Source organism: Bombina bombina, chromosome 8 (genome assembly GCF_027579735.1).
Source record: "Bombina bombina isolate aBomBom1 chromosome 8, aBomBom1.pri, whole genome shotgun sequence".
In the NCBI taxonomy this organism is placed as follows: domain Eukaryota; kingdom Metazoa; phylum Chordata; class Amphibia; order Anura; family Bombinatoridae; genus Bombina; species Bombina bombina.
In genome coordinates, this window is record NC_069506.1 from 301,612,628 (window position 1) to 301,633,713 (window position 21,086).

General features: G+C 39.7%; 1 protein-coding gene across 1 annotated transcript in view; it reads left to right on the forward strand.

Annotated features, from left to right (window-relative positions):
* Positions 1-21,086, forward strand: part of LOC128639020 (amyloid beta precursor like protein 2) — a 101,241-nt gene that overhangs the window by 63,323 nt on the left and 16,832 nt on the right. The window contains exons 7-9 of the mRNA XM_053691160.1: positions 1,018-1,053; positions 2,669-2,751; positions 14,072-14,146. Of these exons, the coding sequence (XP_053547135.1) occupies positions 1,018-1,053; positions 2,669-2,751; positions 14,072-14,146 (194 nt within the window). The remainder of the gene's footprint in view (positions 1-1,017; positions 1,054-2,668; positions 2,752-14,071; positions 14,147-21,086) is intronic.

The window sequence follows — 21,086 nt, forward strand, 5'->3', positions numbered from 1 at the left end:
CACACTTTTACCAAATTTTACAAGTTTGATACTTTTGCTTCTTCTGAGGCTGTTTTTGGGAGAAAGGTTTTGCAAGCCGTGGTGCCTTCCATTTAGGTGACCTGATTTGCTCCCTCCCTTCATCCGTGTCCTAAAGCTTTGGTATTGGTTCCCACAAGTAAGGATGACGCCGTGGACCGGACACACCTATGTTGGAGAAAACAGAATTTATGTTTACCTGATAAATTACTTTCTCCAACGGTGTGTCCGGTCCACGGCCCGCCCTGGTTTTTTAATCAGGTCTGATAATTTATTTTCTTTAACTACAGTCACCACGGTATCATATGGTTTCTCCTATGCAAATATTCCTCCTTAACGTCGGTCGAATGACTGGGGTAGGCGGAGCCTAGGAGGGATCATGTGACCAGCTTTGCTGGGCTCTTTGCCATTTCCTGTTGGGGAAGAGAATATCCCACAAGTAAGGATGACGCCGTGGACCGGACACACCGTTGGAGAAAGTAATTTATCAGGTAAACATAAATTCTGTTTTTATTTGAATCCTGAAAGACCAACACTTTCATGTCCCTTTTTAAATTTCTGCAAGCCGTGCATATTTGTATATTTTACACCTATGTTATGCATTGGACTAAAGCCACTTGTGTTTTTTTTTTGTTTGTTTTTTTTAAAGTTATATACAGTCTTTGAGGAAGCATTGTTTAAAGTGTATTTCTTTAATAATAATCTCATTTTCCATAATAAGTGCCATGCTTGCTTGACACAGCCTGTTTTATGCTTGTTTACTACACACATACTGTTTTCGCATGAAATGTGACTTGGATTGCCTTAAGTTTTATTAGAATGGGTTTGATAGATGCACTAACCCAGCGCCACACACTAAAAGATAGACAACCTCTCACAAACCTCTTTATTTATTTTTCTTTTTTAATTCTTTTTTTTTTTTGCCTTTCTATTTTTTTTGTTTCTCTTCTCTCAAACTCCCCCTCCTTTCTTCCCTCACTTCCTACAACTCCTGCCTAGAAACGCAACGGGATTCCTACCTTCCACTGAGAAAAGGTTGGTTGTGTACTAAATGCATCTGTAAGCTCACACCATGCCATCTTGTCACTTCATTTGATTATTTTTTTTATCACCAGCTATGGTCAGTGGTTCATCGTTGCGCATTGTCAGATTTCCAGATACAAAACTTAAATGCAAAAAAACAAACCACTAGACACCAAATGGCGATATTGCACTGTCCATGCTTTATTCTTCTGTGACACAAATTAGTGTTCTCTCTAGTTCCTTTTTCATTCTAAACTAGAAGCCTTTGTCTGTATGTACAAGTGTTAGCCTGGGATCTACCAGTGTGTGAACGTGCAGTAATAACTTTTGTTAAACTGAAGGGGCAACCATATTTTTGAATAATTCATGTGGAGCAAGTAAGATGTCTTTGCAATTAACATACATTTGTGACAGCTCCATTAGCACTTCAAAAGTGCCAAAGGATTAAAGTGCGCTTTGGTTTACCACTTCTTTAATGTAAAGTAGCAGCCTTTTTGTCATGAATCGCTTTATAAGAATTAAATGTTCAAATATCTAAGCAAAGATTGGACATTGATACTTATTATTTAGCATACTTTTTGGTGTCCAAACATGGTTTTGTTTGTTTTTTTTTTTTAGCCCAGCCCATTAATTATCCTTATTGTAAGATTCCTTGCATAATAAACGAATAATGTTTTTAACTTTTGTATATTTGCTTACATCTATTATCTAATTTGCTTCTTTCTTTAGATATCCTTTTTTTGAAGAAATAGCAATGCACATAGGTGAGCCAATCACGAGGCATATATGTGCTGCCACCAATCAGCAGCTTCTGAGCCTATTTAGATATGCTTTTCAACAAAGGATATCAAGAGAATGAAGCCAATTAGATGCTATTAAATTGGAAAGTTGTTTAAAATGTTATGCTTTTTCTAAATCATGAAAGAAAAATAGTTTCATGTCCCTTTTTTAAAAGCAAAAAAACCCCAAACCTTTATTAACCAACACAGTACAATAATCTTCATCCTCGTTGCTAAATTAACATTTATTAGCTTTCAGCAAATTACATTTTGGGCTTATTCATATTTCATTAGCTAGTTAGATTGCTTTAAAGGGGCAGTAAACCTACACAATGTTATATAATTCTGCACATAGTGCAAAGTTTATAAAACAAAGTATTTCAAAGAATTTTTATTTACTGAGCAGGCCTGTTATTTACCTAAGCGCATCACAGCACGCTATCTAGTCACAGCCGGCCCGGTCGCGCCATTAAACTCAATGTAGCTTGCTGCAGGAGCGAGCTACATTGAGTTTAATGGCTCGATCGGGCCGGCTGTGACTAGACAGCGTGCTGCCATGCGCTTAGGTAAATAACAGACCCCCTCAGTAGAGCCAGGAGCGGCATAATACAAAATTCTAAGTTCTTGATAAAAATTATTTGAAATACTTTGTTTTATAAATTGGCGCTAAAATAATGTTATATAAATCTGCACTATGTGCAGAATTATATAACATTATTGTGTAGGTTTACTGCCCCTTTCACATGCTCCTGAACATGGAGAATTCAGTTGCATTATGGTTGCACCAGTGCCTTGTCTGAATCCTGATACTCAGCTGCTTTATTATGGTTTTACCCTTGTTTGCCCAGGCTCTGGCATTGCTGATATGAACACACTCATTGGAGCTGAAGAAAAACTCATCAACAGCAAGAGCAAAGCAGAAAAGAAAGTGGTGAGTAACCATCAGCTTTTCCCATATACATCCCTTGACTTTTTATAATCAAACGGTTGTACGGGCCCAGTGTGTGGGAAATAGGTTACTGTTTGGTACAGGGAATTAAAGGGACATTAGTCATTTATTTTCTTTGTTACATGTAAAACAAATACATTGCTCCTTTTCTTTTTAATGAAGCATCACTGTCTAGCAACAGTTCTCCAATACAGCCAGTAAACGGTCTATCTATAGGGGATAAGTGGTTCACAAACTTCTTTTTCCTGAGTTCCATAGCGTCACAACCAACATGGACTGCTGTGGCTTAATTTTTATATATTTCTATAAAAAATGTATATATTTCATTTACAAGATACGATGAGTCCACGGATTTCATCCTTACTTATGGGATATCACTTCCTGGTTAACAGGAGGAGTCAAAGAGCACCACAGCAGAGCTGTATATATAGCTCCTCCCTCCCTTCCCTCCCACCCCAGTCATTCTCTTTGCCTGTGTTAGAAATAGGAAGAGGCAAAGTGAGGTGTTTTTAGTTTGTTCAATCAAGAGTTTTTTATTTTTAAATGGTGCCAGTGAGTACTATTTTATTACAGGGAGCTACAACAGCATTGGGAGCTGGTGGATTTACATTTCACTGCGCCTCCCAGATTGTATGCTGCCCTTCTCAAATGGTCTTAGCCATTCTAACTAAGACCCTGTATGTCTCCACAGACCGATAAGAAGATACTGAAGACTTATTTTGAGCTGTGGGATGCTTCATGCTGTTGATCAGCCACAAGGTATGTGCAGTTCGTTGCCTGGTGACAGCCTTAACTCAGGATTCACTGCAGCCTTTATGTCTGTGCACCCCGCTTTTTGCCAGGACCTCCATATAGAGCAGGAGGGGGGCTATTCTCAACCCAAGGCCACGTGGCGGCCCAACCAGGCTTACCCGCCACTAAGTGGGTAAGCCTGGTCAGCATGAAGGGGCGGCCCCTGATCCTGGACCGGATCTCATGGGGGGCAGACTATCATTTTTCATCCAGGCTTGGATGAGAGACGTCCAAGATCCCTGGGCAATAGATATAGTATCTCAGGGATACAAACTGGAATTCAAAAGTTCTCACCCCCGAGGAAGATTCCTTCTTTCTCGATTGTTTGTAGACCAAATAAAGAGAGAGGCATTCTTACGTTGTGTAAGAGACCTCTCCTCCATGGGAGTATTTTGTCCCGTTCCAATCCAGGGACAAGGACAGGGGTTTTATTCAAATCTGTGGTTCCCAAAAAGGAGGGAACGTTCCGACCCATTTTCGACCTCAAATGTCTCAACAAGTTTCTCAGGGTTCCATCTTTCAAGATGGAAACTATTCGTACCATTCTTCCATTGATCCAGGAGGGTCAATTTATGACTACCGTGGATCTAAAGGATGCATATCTGCATGTTCCTATCCACAAAGATCATCACAAGTTCCTCCGTTTTGCCTTTCTGGACAAACATTTTCAGTTCGTGGCTCTTCCCTTCGGTCTGGCCACGGCGCCCAGAATTTTCACAAAGGTTCTGGGGTCTCTGCTGGCGGTTCTCAGACCTCAGGGCATTGCAGTGGCGCCCTATCTGGACGATATTCTGATACAGGCGTCATCTTATCAGCTGACAGTGTCTCATACCGACATGTTTCTGTCCTTTCTAAGGACTTACGGGTGGAAAGTGAATCTAGAAAAGAGTTCATTAGTTCCACAGACCAGGGTCCCTTTCTTGGGAACGCTAATCGACTCTCTATCCATGAAGATCTTTTTGACGGACGTCAGAAAGCTAAAGATTCTGAATAAATGCCGAGCCCTTCAGTCCAACCCTCGGCCGTCAGTGGCTCAGTGCATGGAGGCAATTGGATTGATAGTAGCGGCAATGGACATCATTCAGTTTGCTCGTTTTCGTCTCAGACCTCTACAACTGAGCATGCTACGACAGTGGAATGGAGATTATGCAAACTTGTCTCCTCAAATAGATTTAGATCAGGAGACAAGAGACTCTCTTCTATGGTGGTTGTCGCAGGATCATCTGTCCCAGGGGACATGCTTCCGCAGACCCTCATGGGTGATGGTGACAACGGACGCCAGCATGTTAGGATGGGTAGCAGTCTGGAACTCCCTGAGGGCTCAGGGGGTATGGACTCGATCGCAGTCTCTACTTCCCATCAATATCCTGGAGTTGAGAGCAATATTCAATGCGCTTCAGGCTTGGCCTCTGTTAGCTTCAGCCAAATTCATCAGATTCCAGTCGGACGACATTACGACTGTAGCTTATATCGATCATCAGGGAGAAACAAGGAGTTCCTTAGCAATGACAGAAGTAACCAAGATAATTCAGTGGGCGGAGGCTCACTCTTGTTATCTGTTGGCAATCTACATCCCAGGGGTGGAAAACTGGGAAGCGGATTTTCTGAGCAGACAGACCTTTAATCCGGTGGAATGGGAACTCCATCCGGAGGTATTTGCCAACCTGGTACTCAGGTGGGGCAGGCCGGAGTTGGATCTTATGGCATCTCGTCAGAATGCCGAGCTTCCGAGATACAGGTCCAGGGATCCCCAGGCCGAACTGATAGATGCCTTGGTCCTTCAGCCTAGTTTGTGTTACCTCCATTTGCTCTCCTTCCCCGGGTGATTGCCCGGGTCAAGCAGGAGAGGGCATCGGTGATACTCATCGCCCCTGCGTGGCCTCGCAGGACTTGGTATGCCGATCTGGTGGACATGTCATCCCAGCCTCTGTGGAAGCTTCCATTGAGGAATGACCTTCTCATTCAGGAACCCTTCCATCATCCGAATCTAGCTTCTCTGCAGCTAACTGCTTGGAGATTGAACGCTTAATTTTATCTAAGCGTGGGTTTTCGGATTCGGTTATAGATACTTTGATTCAGGCGCGTAAGCCTGTTACTAGAAAAATTTACCATAAGATATGGCGTAAATATCTTTATTGGTGCGAATCCAAGGGCTACTCATGGAGTAGGGTTAGAATTCCCAGGATTTTGTCTTTTCTCCAAGATGGCTTGGAGGAAGGGTGGTCAACGAGTTCCTTAAAGGGACAGATTTCTGCTTTGTCTATTTTGTTGCACAAACGTCTGGCATATGTTCCAGATGTTCAGTCTTTTTGTCAGGCTCTGACTAGAATCAGGCCTGTGTTTCGACCAATTGCTCCTCCTTGGAGTTTGAATTTAGTTCTTAAGGTTCTTCAAGGGGTTCCGTTTGAACCCTATGCATTCCATTTATATTAAGTTACTATCTTGGAAAGTTTTTTGTTTTTGGTTGCTATTTCTTCTGCTCACAGAGTTTCTGAGCTTTCAGCATTACAATGTGATTCTCCTTATCTTATTTTTCACTCGGATAAGGTAGTGTTACGTACCAAACCTGGATTTCTTCCTAAGGTTGTTTCGACTAAAAATATTAATCAGGAATTTGTTGTTCCTTCCTTGTGTCCTAATCCTTCTAAGAAGGAGCGACTGTTACATAACTTGGATGTGGTCCGTGCCTTGAAGTTTTACTTGCAGGCAACTAAGGTTTTTCGTCAATCTTCTTCCCTGTTTGTTGTGTTTTCTGGGAAGCGTAGGGGTCAGAAAGCTACGGCTACCTCTTTCTTTTTGGCTGAAGCGTATCATCCGTTTTGCATATGAGACTGCTGGCCAGCAGCCTCCTGAACGAATTACAGCTCACTCCAATAGGGTGGTGGCTTCCTCATGGGCATTCAAAAATTATACTTCTGTTGAACAGATTTGCAAAGCTGCAACTTGGTCTTCTCTTCACACTTTTTCAAAATTTTACAAATTTGATTCTTTTTTGCCTTGTCGGAGGCTGTTTTTGGGAGAAAAGTTCTTCAAGCAGTGGTGCCTTCCGTTTAGGTTCCCTGTCTTGTCCCTCCCTTTCATCCGTGTCCTATAGCTTTGGTATTGTATCCCATAAGTAAGGATGAAATCTGTGGACTTGTATCTTGTAAAAGAAAAGAAATTTATGCTTACCTGATAAATTTGTTTCTTTTACGATACGATGAGTCCACGGCCCACCCTGTTTTTCTAAGACAGGTCTTTTATTTCTTTCATGTAATTAGCAAGAGTCCATGAGCTAGTGACGTATGGGATATACATTCCTACCAGGAGGGGCAAAGTTTCCCAAACCTCAAAATGCCTATAAATACACCCCTCACCACACCCACAATTCAGTTTTACAAACTTTGCCTCCTATGGAGGTGGTGAAGTAAGTTTGTGCTAGATTCTACGTTGATATGCGCTCCGCAGCAAGTTGGAGCCCGGTTTTCCTCTCAGCGTGCAGTGAATGTCAGAGGGATGTGAGGAGAGTATTGCCTATTTGAATGCAGTGATCTCCTTCTACGGGGTCTATTTCATAGGTTCTCTGTTATCGGTCGTAGAGATTCATCTCTTACCTCCCTTTTCAGATCGACGATATACTCTTATTTATATACCATTACCTCTGCTGATTTTCGTTTCAGTACTGGTTTGGCTTTCTACAAACATGTAGATGAGTGTCCTGGGGTAAGTAAATCTTATTTTCTGTGACACTCTAAGCTATGGTTGGGCACTTTATTTATAAAGTTCTAAATATATGTATTCAAACATTTATTTGCCTTGACTCAGGATGTTCAACATTCCTTATTTTCAGACAGTCAGTTTCATATTTGGGATAATGCATTTGAATCAATTTTTTTCTTACCTTAAAATTTGACTCTTTTTTTTCCCTGTGGGCTGTTAGGCTCGCGGGGGCTGAAAATGCTTCATTTTATTGCGTCATTCTTGGCGCGGACTTTTTTGGCGCAAAAAATCTTTTCTGTTTCCGGCGTCATACGTGTCGCCGGAAGTTGCGTCAATTTTTGACGTCCTTTTGCGCCAAAAATGTCGGCGTTCCAGATGTGGCGTCATTTTTGGCGCCAAAAAGCATTTAGGCGCCAAATAATGTGGGCGTCTTATTTGGCGCCAAAAAAATATGGGCGTCGCTTTTGTCTCAACATTATTTCAGTCTCATTTTTTCTTTGCTTCTGGTTACTAGAAGCTTGTTTATTGGCATTTTTTCCCATTCCTGAAACTGTCATTTAAGGAATTTGATCAATTTTGCTTTATATGTTGTTTTTTCTCTTACATATTGCAAGATGTCTCACGTTGCATCTGAGTCAGAAGATACTTCAGGAAAATCGCTGTCTAGTGCTGGAACTACCAAAGCTAAGTGTATCTGCTGTAAACTTTTGGTAGCTATTCCTCCGGCTGTTGTTGTTTGTATTAATTGTCATGACAAACTTGTTAAAGCAGATAATATTTCCTTTAGTAATGTACCATTGCCTGTTGCAGTTCCCTCAACATCTAAGGTGCAGAATGTTCCTGATAACATAAGAGATTTTGTTTCTGAATCCATCAAGAAGGCTATGTCTGTTATTTCTCCTTCTAGTAAACATAAAAAATCTTTTAAAACTTCTCTCTCTACAGATGAATTTTTAAATGAACATCATTCTGATTCTGATGACTCTTCTGGTTCAGAGGATTCTGTCTCAGAGATTGATGCTGATAAATCTTCATATTTATTTAAAATGATATTCGTTCTTTACTTAAAGAAGTACTAATTGCTTTAGAAATAGAGGATTCTGGTCCTCTTGATACTAATTCTAAACGTTTAGATAAGGTATTTAAATCTCCTGTGGTTATTCCAGAAGTTTTTCCTGTTCCTAATGCTATTTCTGAAGTAATTTCCAGAGAATGGGATAGATTGGGTAATTCATTTACTCCTTCTAAACGTTTTAAGCAATTATATCCTGTGCCGTCTGACAGATTAGAATTTTGGGACAAAATCCCTAAAGTCGATGGGGCTATTTCTACCCTTGCTAAACGTACTACTATTCCTACGTCAGATGGTACTTCGTTTAAAGATCCTTTAGATAGGAAAATTGAATCCTTTCTAAGAAAAGCTTATCTGTGTTCAGGTAATCTTCTTAGACCTGCTATATCTTTGGCTGATGTTGCTGCAGCTTCAACTTTTTGGTTGGAGACTTTAGCACAACAAGTAACAGATCATGATTCTCATAATATTATTATTCTTCTTCAGCATGCTAATAATTTTATCTGTGATGCCATTTTTGATATTATCAGAGTTGATGTCAGGTTTATGTCTCTAGCTATTTTAGCTAGAAGAGCTTTATGGCTTAAAACTTGGAATGCTGATATGGCTTCTAAATCAACTCTACTTTCCATTTCTTTCCAGGGTAACAAATTATTTGGTTCTCAGTTGGATTCCATTATCTCAACTGTTACTGGTGGGAAAGGAACTTTTTTACCACAGGATAAAAAATCTAAGGGTAAAAACAGGGCTAATAATCGTTTTCGTTCCTTTCGTTTAAACAAAGAACAAAAGCCTGATCCTTCATCCTCAGGAGCAGTTTCAGTTTGGAAACCATCTCCAGTCTGGAATAAATCCAAGCCTTCTAGAAAGGCAAAGCCTGCTTCTAAGTCCACATGAAGGTGCGGCCCTCATTCCAGCTCAGCTGGTAGGGGGCAGGTTACGTTTTTTTCAAAGAAATTTGGATCAATTCTGTTCACAATCTTTGGATTCAGAACATTGTTTCAGAAGGGTACAGAATTGGTTTCAAGATGAGACCTCCTGCAAAGAGATTTTTTCTTTCCCGTGTCCCAGTAAATCCAGTGAAAGCTCAAGCATTTCTGAATTGTTTCAGATCTAGAGTTGGCTGGAGTAATTATGCCAGTTCCAGTTCTGGAACAGGGGATGGGGTTTTATTCAAATCTCTTCATTGTACCAAAGAAGGAGAATTCCTTCAGACCAGTTCTGGATCTAAAAATATTGAATCGTTTTGTAAGGATACCAACGTTCAAAATGGTAACTGTAAGGACGATCTTGCCTTTTGTTCAGCAAGGGCATTTTATGTCCACAATAGATTTACAGGATGCATATCTGCATATTCCGATTCATCCAGATCATTATCAGTTCCTGAGATTCTCTTTTCTGGACAAGCATTACCAGTTTGTGGCTCTGCCGTTTGGCCTAGCTACAGCTCCAAGAATTTTTACAAAGGTTCTCGGTGCCCTTCTGTCTGTAATCAGAGAACAGGGTATTGTGGTATTTCCTTATTTGGACGATATCTTGGTACTTGCTCAGTCTTTACATTTAGCAGAATCTCATACGAATCGACTTGTGTTGTTTCTTCAAGATCATGGTTGGAGGATCAATTCACCAAAAAGTTCATTGATTCCTCAGACAAGGGTAACCTTTCTGGGTTTCCAGATAGATTCAGTGTCCATGACTCTGTCTTTAACAGACAAGAGACGTCTAAAATTGATTTCAGCTTGTCGAAACCTTCAGTCACAATCATTCCCTTCGGTAGCCTTATGCATGGAAATTCTAGGTCTTATGACTGCTGCATCGGACGCGATCCCCTTTGCTCGTTTTCACATGCGACCTCTTCAGCTCTGTATGCTGAATCAATGGTGCAAGGATTACACAAAGATATCTCAATTAATATCTTTAAAACCGATTGTACGACACTCTCTAACGTGGTGGACAGATCACCATCGTTTAATTCAGGGGGTTTCTTTTGTGCTTCCGACCTGGACTGTAATTTCAACAGATGCAAGTCTCACAGGTTGGGGAGCTGTGTGGGGATCTCTGACGGCACAAGGAGTTTGGGAATCTCAGGAGGTGAGATTACCGATCAATATTTTGGAACTCCGTGCAATTTTCAGAGCTCTTCAGTCTTGGCCTCTTCTGAAGAGAGAATCGTTCATTTGTTTTCAGACAGACAATGTCACTACTGTGGCATACATCAATCATCAAGGAGGGACTCACAGTCCTCTGGCTATGAAAGAAGTATCTCGAATTCTGGTTTGGGCGGAATCCAGCTCCTGTCTAATCTCTGCGGTTCATATCCCAGGTATAGACAATTGGGAAGCGGATTATCTCAGTCGCCAAACGTTGCATCCGGGCGAATGGTCTCTTCACCCAGAGGTATTTCTTCAGATTGTTCAAATGTGGGAGCTTCCAGAAATAGATCTGATGGTGTCTCATCTAAACAAGAAACTTCCCAGGTATCTGTCCAGATCCCGGGATCCTCAGGCGGAAGCAGTGGATGCATTTTCACTTCCTTGGAAGTATCATCCTGCTTATATCTTTCCGCCTCTAGTTCTTCTTCCAAGAGTAATCTCCAAGATTCTGAAGGAATGTTCGTTTGTTCTGCTGGTAGCTCCGGCATGGCCTCACAGGTTTTGGTATGCGGATCTTGTCCGGATGGCCTCTTGCCATCCGTGGACTCTTCCGCTACGACCAGACCTTCTGTCGCAAGGTCCTTTTTTCCATCAGGATCTCAAATCCTTAAATTTAAAGGTATGGAGATTGAACGCTTGATTCTTGGTCAAAGAGGTTTCTCTGACTCTGTGATTAATACTATGTTACAGGCTCGTAAATCTGTATCCAGAGAGATATATTATAGAGTCTGGAAGACTTATATTTCTTGGTGTCTTTCTCATCATTTTTCTTGGCATTCTTTTAGAATTCCGAGAATTTTACAGTTTCTTCAGGATGGTTTAGATAAAGGTTTATCCGCAAGTTCTTTGAAAGGACAAATCTCTGCTCTTTCTGTTCTTTTTCACAGAAAGATTGCTAATCTTCCTGATATTCATTGTTTTGTACAAGCTTTGGTTCGTATAAAACCTGTCATTAAGTCAATTTCTCCTCCTTGGAGTTTGAATTTGGTTCTGGGGGCTCTTCAAGCTCCTCCGTTTGAACCTATGCATTCATTGGACATTAAATTACTTTCTTGGAAAGTTTTGTTCCTTTTGGCCATCTCTTCTGCCAGAAGAGTTTCTGAATTATCTGCTCTTTCTTGTGAGTCTCCTTTTCTGATTTTTCATCAGGATAAGGCAGTGTTGCGAACTTCTTTTGAATTTTTACCTAAAGTTGTGAATTCTAACAACATTAGTAGGGAAATTGTGGTTCCTTCATTATGTCCTAATCCTAAGAATTCTAAGGAGAAATCATTGCATTCTTTGGATGTTAGAGCTTTGAAATATTATGTTGAAGCTACTAAGTCTTTCCGAAAGACTTCTAGTTTATTTGTTATCTTTTCTGGTTCTAGAAAAGGCCAGAAAGCTTCTGCCATTTCTTTGGCATCTTGGTTGAAATCTTTAATTCATCTTGCCTATGTTGAGTCGGGTAAATCTCCGCCTCAAAGGATTACAGCTCATTCTACTAGGTCAGTTTCTACTTCCTGGGCGTTTAGGAATGAAGCTTCGATTTGATCAGATTTGCAAAGCAGCAACTTGGTCCTCTTTGCATACTTTTACTAAATTCTACCGTTTTGATGTATTTTCTTCTTCTGAAGCAGTTTTTGGTAGAAAAGTACTTCAGGCAGCGGTTTCAGTTTGAATCTTCTGCTTATGTTTTTCATTAAACTTTATTTTGGGTGTGGATTATTTTCAGCAGGAATTGGCTGTCTTTATTTTATCCCTCCCTCTCTAGTGACTCTTGCGTGGAAAGATCCACATCTTGGGTAATCATTATCCCATACGTCACTAGCTCATGGACTCTTGCTAATTACATGAAAGAAAACATAATTTAGGTAAGAACTTACCTGATAAATTCATTTCTTTCATATTAGCAAGAGTCCATGAGGCCCGCCCTTTTTTGGGGTGGTTATGATTTTTGTATAAAGCACAATTATTCCAATTCCTTATTTTATATGCTTTCGCACTTTTTTATCACCCCACTTCTTGGCTATTCGTTAAACTGAATTGTGGGTGTGGTGAGGGGTGTATTTATAGGCATTTTGAGGTTTGGGAAACTTTGCCCCTCCTGGTAGGAATGTATATCCCATACGTCACTAGCTCATGGACTCTTGCTAATATGAAAGAAATGAATTTATCAGGTAAGTTCTTACATAAATTATGTTTTTTTTTAACTTCAGTCACTTCTGCACCTTGGCTTTTCCTTTCTCTTCCTAACTTCGGTCGAATGACTGGGGTGGGAGGGAAGGGAGGAGCTATATATACAGCTCTGCTGTGGTGCTCTTTGCCTCCTCCTGTTAACCAGGAAGTGATATCCCATAAGTAAGGATGAAATCCGTGGACTCATGGTATCGTAAAAGAAACAAATTTATCAGGTAAGCATAAATTTCCTTTTTTTTTTTTGTTGTTGTTGTGAAAAGAATATTGCAATATACATTTTTATGTTGTAACTTTTGTTGGCAAATTGTGTTCCCCTTTTTTTTAAAAAGACAGGAGACCAGGAGTGCATACTTAAAGTGATGGTAAATGCTACCCTTTATAAAAACATATCTGGAACATTAGTGATACTTTAGATGGAGTTTCATTCATTAGTTGTAGGGAGAGCTTGATGTTTCAAAACTAGGGGAGAGTCTTGTGGAGCGAGGCAGAGAGTTTCACAAGATGGGAGCCAGTCTGGAGAAGTCCTGTAAATGGGAGTGCGAGGAGGTAATAAGAGAGGAGGAGGAGAAGTAGGAGGTCATAAGCAGAGCGAAGGAGATGGGAGGGAGAGTATCTGGAGACTAGGTCTGAGATATAGGGCGGAGCAGTGCAGTTGAGGGCTTAAAATTCAAATACCCTACGCTCCGCTGCTCACTTCAAAAGTCAATTTTTCTGTGAGCTAATGGTTTGAATTGTTGTCCAATTGGTGCTCTATTTACAACAAAAGGTGCCCAAAGGGGAGAGCACTGATTTGGAGAACAGTTAAAACCTTTAGCTCACAGAAAAATTGAATTGTTATGCTGAGATTATGTAAAGTCTCCATCTGGATTTTCTTGGGGTCTATCCCCTTCTCTGTAAGGCAGTATTAAAGCCCTGCAGTTTGCATAATAGTTATAAATGCTTTAAAACATTTACTTTTGTATGCACAGTTTTGGTAATATTGATTAGTTGCTTATATGCCATACACGTACATAAAATGACTCATGTCCCATTTATAAAGTGCACATTCATAGGCAGTGATTTTATTTGAGTTTAATGTCCCTTAAAGTGCATCACCTGTACTTAACAGATTTTTTTTTTTTTCTCATTTCATTGGATGATGGTAAATCTATAATACAGTCAGTTTGGTATTGCAGGGAGAATCTGCTTATTAGTATAGTGAAAGATTTCCAAGCCTTTCATAAGTTACCTGCTGCAAATTGTCTAACGTGTCAGAGCAACTTTTTATTTGGTATCCCAAATGGTCACTGATCAAATAGCTTTATTAAAACATCCATTCTCCCTTCTTTAAAGCCCACCTGTTTTGTGCTCCCACCTAGACATTCCCACTTTCCCCATTTTTGTTAAACCATCTCCTGACTGTTTTCAGGTAATTGATGAAACCCTTGATGTGAAGGAAATGATTTTCAGTGCAGAGAGAGTCAGTGGACTTGTGGATGAGCCGGTATGTATGTGTGAAGTGCCAAAGGCCTTTGCGTCTTTAAGATCAGAGTTTAGGGCTCTGAGCTGCAAATAAAAATCTTAAATCATCTTTACTTGCATTTAAAACTTTCCTTTAATCTTCATTTCCAGCTATTTTTCTATCCTGTTGTGTAGCTTATCTCAAGCTACTGCAGAATCCTGTATATGGGGCACACACTCTCTCACTAAATGTCCTTTCCCACCTCTGGCATCATTTGCAGGCATTTGTCTTGTTTATGTGATGCATTCTGCTTTCTGTCCTCTATTAGAGTGATATATTTTATGGTTCTCTTGTATTTTTGAGTTGGAAGTTTATTGTAACACTGAAAAGCGGAGGATATCTTGAAAATCTGTTATGTCTGGCCTTATGCGTACAATTGCAATGCCCCAAATAGCTGCTTTTCTGGTAATGATACAGACTTTTTTTTTGTGGGCTGACAAAGGTGTCTGATTCTGTATCTTTAGTTTCATATTAAAAAAAACAAATGGGTAATACTCTTCTTGTCCCTGCAATGTGTACCCTTGGAATAAGTTTACCAAATAGTTTTTTCCAGAAACCTAGAGTATTCATGTTCAGCGTGGTATTCTCATATCTTAAGCAGATTTTTGTAGGCAAAACAAAATAGTTTTTATTATGCCTCGTCTTTTGCTAGGAGAATAATTTCTAAATGCTTATAAAATATCTATGCAGATCTTTTGCAATGCGGCCCTTATGAAGGAGAAATACTTCAGTAATAAAATGCTGTTAAGTCATTTTGTGAAGCATATGCTTGTTGGAATCCCTTGCAAATAAGTTACACACAGTTAATATCCCTCACCAGGCACCCCCCCCCCCCCATGCTGTTCTTGAGCAGAACACGTCTTGTTTGTTAGACACGTGCTCCATGTTGCTTGTGAATGGTTAATCAGAAGAATTGACAAAGCATTGCGGCTCCTGAGCACAATTTGTTTGATCACTTTGCATGGTTTAAACACCCATAGCAATGATCAGTTGTTCAATAGCAATCTCTAATCAAATAGAACATATTCATCTAGACTATAGGGACATGAAACACATAATAGAGAATACAGGTTTAAAGTGATGGTAAATTCCATTACATAAAGCTGTTTAAAGTGATAGTAAATTCACTTCCATAACTTCATAGTATGAAAACTCTTCTCCTAACTAGCATATCGATATGCTTATTTTGTTCCAATGTCAAATCTACTTTTAATACTGAGCGTTTTTGTCAGGCTCTGTTACCTGATTCAATGCAGCCTCTCTGAATGATTTTCCCTTAGGCGGAAAGAGCTGCCAGTCAAAGAAGCCTAAGGGAGGCTGCATTGAATCAGGTAACGGAACCTGGCAAAAACGCTCAGTATTAAAAGTAGATTTGACATTGGAACAAAATAAGCATATCGATATGCTAATTAGGAGAAGAGTTTTCATACTATGTGAAGTTATGGAAGTGAATTTACCATCACTTTAAACAACTTTGCAATTTTTACTTCTAGTATCTAATTTGTTTAATTTATCTTGTGATCCTTTGTTGAAGAAGCAGCAATGCGCTACTGGGAGCTAGATGAATGCATTTGTGAGCCATATATTTACAGCCACAAATCAGCAGCTAAGTATTTTCAACAAAGGATACCAAGAGAACAAAATCAATTAGATAAGAGGTAAATTGGAAAGTTGTTTAAAATCACATGCACTACCTGAATCATGAAGGAAACAATGTGAGTTTAATTTTCCTTTTAAATCCTTATCTATACTATAATTGCGTTTGTAATATCCGTCGGCAGCTGCGCACGTATCTTAAAGGAATGTTGGCAGCGCACGCAATAAATATAAAGAACCGCATGCAATAAGTATGGAGAAAACACCTAACCGCCCGCAATAAGTATTTAAAAAAAAAACAAAAAAAAACTAACCACCCGTACGAAGTATTAAGAAAGAAACTACCTAATAATATTAACTCCTAAATCTGCAAACCCCCCACAAAGCATTAAACCTAATTTACCTATTAAAGGGACAGTCTAGTCAAAATTAAACTTTCATGATTCAGATAGGGCATGCAATTTTAAACAACTTTCCAATTTACTTCTATAATCTAATTTGCTCAATTCTTTAGATATCCTTTGTGGAAGAAATAGCAATGCACATGTGAGCCAATCACACAAGGCCTCTAGGTGCAGAAACCAATCAGCAGCTACTGAGCATATCTAGATATGCTTTTCAGCAAGTGATATCAAGAGAATGAAGCAAATTAGATAATAGAAGTACATTAGAAAGTTGTTTAAAATGACATGCTCTTTCTAAATCACGAAAGAAAAAAATTGGCTTTCATGTCCCTTTAAATCCTACACCACCAACCCCACAACGCAAAAAAATAATTTAAATGACTAAGCCCTCTAACCTAACACCCCCCAAATTAACCCCTTAACTACAATAAAATAAATTACTACATTACAAATAATAAATACAAAAAATTACATTAATTTAATTACAGAAAATAATAAATAAAAACCAAAATAACCCACTAATCTAATGCTAAACTACCAATTGGCCTTAAAAGGGCTTTTTGTAGGGAATTGCCCTAAGTTTAACAGCTCTTTTACATTACAAATAAACCAAGTCCCCCCTAACAGTAAAAACCCCCACCCACCAAACCCCCCAAAATAAAAACCTGACACTGATAAACCTAAACTACCCATTGCCCCTAAAGGGGCATTTGTATGGGCATTGCCCTTAAGAGCATTCAGCTCTTTTTCACTAGCCTTAAAAGGGCATTTAGCTCTTTTGAAATGTGCCCAAAAAAAACCTAATCTAAAAAAACAAAAACCCTCAATTTTGTTTTAAAAAAAACCTAACACTAAAGCCCCAAATAGGTACTCACATTTTCAAGTCTGGCAGAGAAGGTCTTCGTCCGGATCGGTCTTCCCAGAAGTGGCGCACCTCGGCGGCAGGCAGCGGTGGCGCACCTCGGCGGCGGTCCTTAGCAAAGGCGTGGAGGTTCCTCTTCATGCGATCGTCTGCCGCACACTAAAGATTTAATTCAAGGTACCCCATATTTATTGGGGTACCTTGAATTCCTATTGGCTAAAATTTTCAAAATCAGCCAATAGGATGAGAGCTACTGAAATCTTATTGGCTGATTTGAACAGCCAATAGGATTTTAGTAGCTCTAATCCTATTGGCTGTTTTGAAAAAATCCGGCCAATAGGAATGCAAGGTACCCCAAATTGATTGCGGTACCTTGCATTCAATATTCATTATCCCATGGACATCGGATGAAGAGGGGCCTCCATGTTGCCGATTACCACCCCCAAGTATCACCACATCTGGGAAGACCGCTCCGGACCTCCGCTCTGTGCCACCTTTGCTGTGGATGGAGATGGATACACCTAGAAGAAGACCTTCTCTGCCGGATTTCTGAAACCGTGAGTATCTATTTGGGGCTTTAGTGTTAGGATTTTTAAAACATTTTTTTGGGGTTTTGTTTTTTAGATTAGGTTTTTTTGGGGCAAATTTCAAGAGCTGAATGCCCTTTTAAGGGAAATGCAGCTTTAGGGGCGGGGCAATGGATAGTTTATCTTTTTTTAGTGTTAGTTTTTAATTTTTATTTTGGGTTTGGTGGATGGGGGTTTTTACTGTTAGGGGGGGACTTTGTTTATTTTTAATGTAAAAGAGCTGTTAGGGCAATGCCCTACAAAAAAAGCCATTTTAAGGGCTGTTGGTAGTTTAGTATTAGTTTAGGGGGTGTTTTTATTTTGGGGGGGAATTTTTTATTTTTTATAGTGGTATTAGTTTAGGTTTAATTTTATTATTTTTGATAGCTTTGTTTTTTTCTGTATTTTTTGTAGCTTGGGGGGTTGTATTTTCAACACACAGACTGTCTTCTGGGCAGTCTTATCGACTAGTATATATAGAAAGTGATTTAAATGTAATTTTTAGGTAAATTTGGTTGCTTAAAAACTGTAGCTTGTTACGTACAAACAAATATGGCTCCCTCAGTCCTGCACTGAATTACACTTGACTCTTATTCTTGTACCCACAAACATCAGTAACCTTGTACACAAACCTTTCTGTGCCCTTTAACACAATTCAGTAAAGTGTGACTGAGAGATACATTTCTTTAGTATTTATAAGTTCTAGATGTTATTGTATACAGTTACTTAGCATGGGTCTCCCGTTGATCTATTATTTAAAAACCGATAAAGATTCCTTGTGTATGTACTTACTGGGGCATCCCCTGCTATAACAGTACTATCTAGTACATATGATTATTAATCACTGTAGTGTACTCCTATTTCTTCTGTTAAGTGTGATCAGTCCACGGGTGGTCATTACTTGTGGGATATTAACTGCTCCCCTACAGGAAGTGCAAGAGGATTCACCCAGCAGAGTTGCTATATAGCTCCTCCCCTCTACGTCACCCCCAGTCATTCTCTTGCACCCAACGACTAGATAGGATGTGTGAGAGGACTATGGTGATATATTTAGTTTTTATATCTTCAATCAAAAGTTTGTTATTTTATAATAGCACCGGAGTGTGTTATTCCTTCTCTGGTAGAATTTGAAGAAGAATCTACCTGAGTTTTTCTATGATTTTAGCCGGAGTAGTTAAGATCATATTGCTGTTTCTCGGCCATCTGAGGAGTGAGGTAAACTTCAGATCAGGGGACAGCAGGCAGATTAATCTGCAAAGAGGTATGTAGCAGTTTATTATTTTCTGACATGGAATTGATGAGAAAATCCTGCCATACCGTTATAATGTAAACTCAGCCTTGAATGCAGTAGATGTAGCTGATATCAGGCTGTCATGTATGTATATTTTACACTTCAGTTTTCTGGGAAATGGTACTTCTCTGGCTTTTAAACTGTATACATAGACTTAACCTATTTTGCAGGGACTTGCAATAGGTTTTAAATGACAATTAATTATTGAGGTAAAATGTTTTTTTGCTGGCATGTAAAAACGTTTTTTTTCTCTGAGGTACTGGGTGAAAAAATGTTTTGGGCACTTTTTTTCCACTTGGCAATAGTTTTGATTTAAATTAGAGCAGTTCACTGATCCCTCTCACTGTTATGTGTGTGGGGGAGGGGCCATTTTGGTGCTTTCACTATGCATCAGAAAAACTCAGTCAGAGGTTCATTTTCTTCCTGCATGATCCGGTTCATCTCTACAGAGTTCAGGGATCTCAAGAGTCTTTTTTGAGGGAAGTAATCATACAGCAGAGCTGTGCTGATTGTATTGACTGTGATATAAAAAACGTTTATTTGTGTATTTTTTTTCTGCTGCCTGGGTTAGTTATCATTTGCTGAGGGGAACAATCCTTTGCTAAAACTGTATATTCTGACAAAGATTGATGCTATAACTTAATTATTTTATCTGTTATAATATTTTTCTGTGCTTCTTAAAGGCACAGTTCGTTTTCATATTATTTGTAAATTACTTTGAAAAGTATTTCCAAGTTGCTGTTTATTTGCTAGTGTGTTAAACATGTCTGATTCAGAGGAAGATATCTGTGCTATATGTGTTAATGCCAAAGTGGAGCCCAATAGAAATTTATGTACTAAATGTATTGATGCTACTTTAAAAAATAGTCAATCTGTACAAATTGAACATATTTCACCAAACAACGAGGGGAGAGTTATGCCGCCTAACTCGCCTCACGTGTCAGTACCTGCATCTCCCGCTCAGGAGGTGCGTGATATTGTAGCGCCGAGTGCATCTGGGCGGCCATTACAAATCACATTACAAGATATGGCTACTGTTATGACTGAAGTTTTGGCTAAACTACCAGAACTAAGAGGTAAACGTGATCACTCTGGGATGAGAACAGAGTGCGCTGATAATGCAAGGGCCATGTCTGATACTGCGTCACAGTTTGCAGAACATGAAGACGGAGAGCTTCATTCTGTGGGTGACGGTTCTGATCCAAATAAACTGGACTCAGACATTTCAAATTTTAAATTTAAGCTTGAGAACCTCCGTGTGTTACTAGGGGAGGTATTAGCGGCTCTGAATGATTGTAACACAGTTGCAATCCCAGAAAAAATGTGTAGGTTGGATAAATATTTTGCGGTACCGACGAGTCTTAGGTTTTTCCTATACCTAAGAGACTTACTGACATTGTTACTAAGGAGTGGGATAGACCCGGTGTGCCTTTTTCACCCCCTCCTATATTCGGAAAAATGTTTCCAATAGACGCCGCCACACGGGACTTATGGCAAATGGTCCCTAAGGTGGAGGGAGCAGTTTCTACTTTAGCTAAGCGTACCACTATCCCAGTGGAGGATAGCTGTGCTTTTTCAGATCCAATGGATAAAAAATTAGAGGGTTACCTTAAGAAAATGTTTGTTCAACAAGGGTTTATATTGCAACCTCTTGCATGTATTGCGCCTGTCACGGCTGCAGCAGCATTTTGGTTTGAGTCTCTGGAAGAGACACTTCAATCATCCACACTAGATGACATCACACACAAACTTAAATTCCTTAAGTTAGCTAATTCATTTATTTCAGATGCCGTAGTACATTTAACTAAACTTGCGGCTAAAAATTCAGGATTCGCCATTCAGGCACGCAGAGCTCTGTGGCTAAAATCCTGGTCAGCTGATGTTACGTCTAAATCTAAATTGCTTAATATTCCTTTCAAAGGGCAGACCTTATTCGGGCCCGGCTTGAAAGAGATTATTGATGACATTACAGGAGGTAAAGGTCATGCCCTGCCTCAGGACAAGGCCAAAGCCAAGGCTAGACAGTCCAATTTTCGTTCCTTTCGTAATTTCAAAGCAGGAGCAGCATCAACTTCCTCTGCACCAAAACAGGAAGGAGCTGTTGCTCGCTACAGACAAGGCTGGAAACCTAACCAGTCCTGGAACAGGGGCAAACAGGCCAGAAAACCTGCTGCTGCCCCTAAGACAGCATGAATTGAGGGCC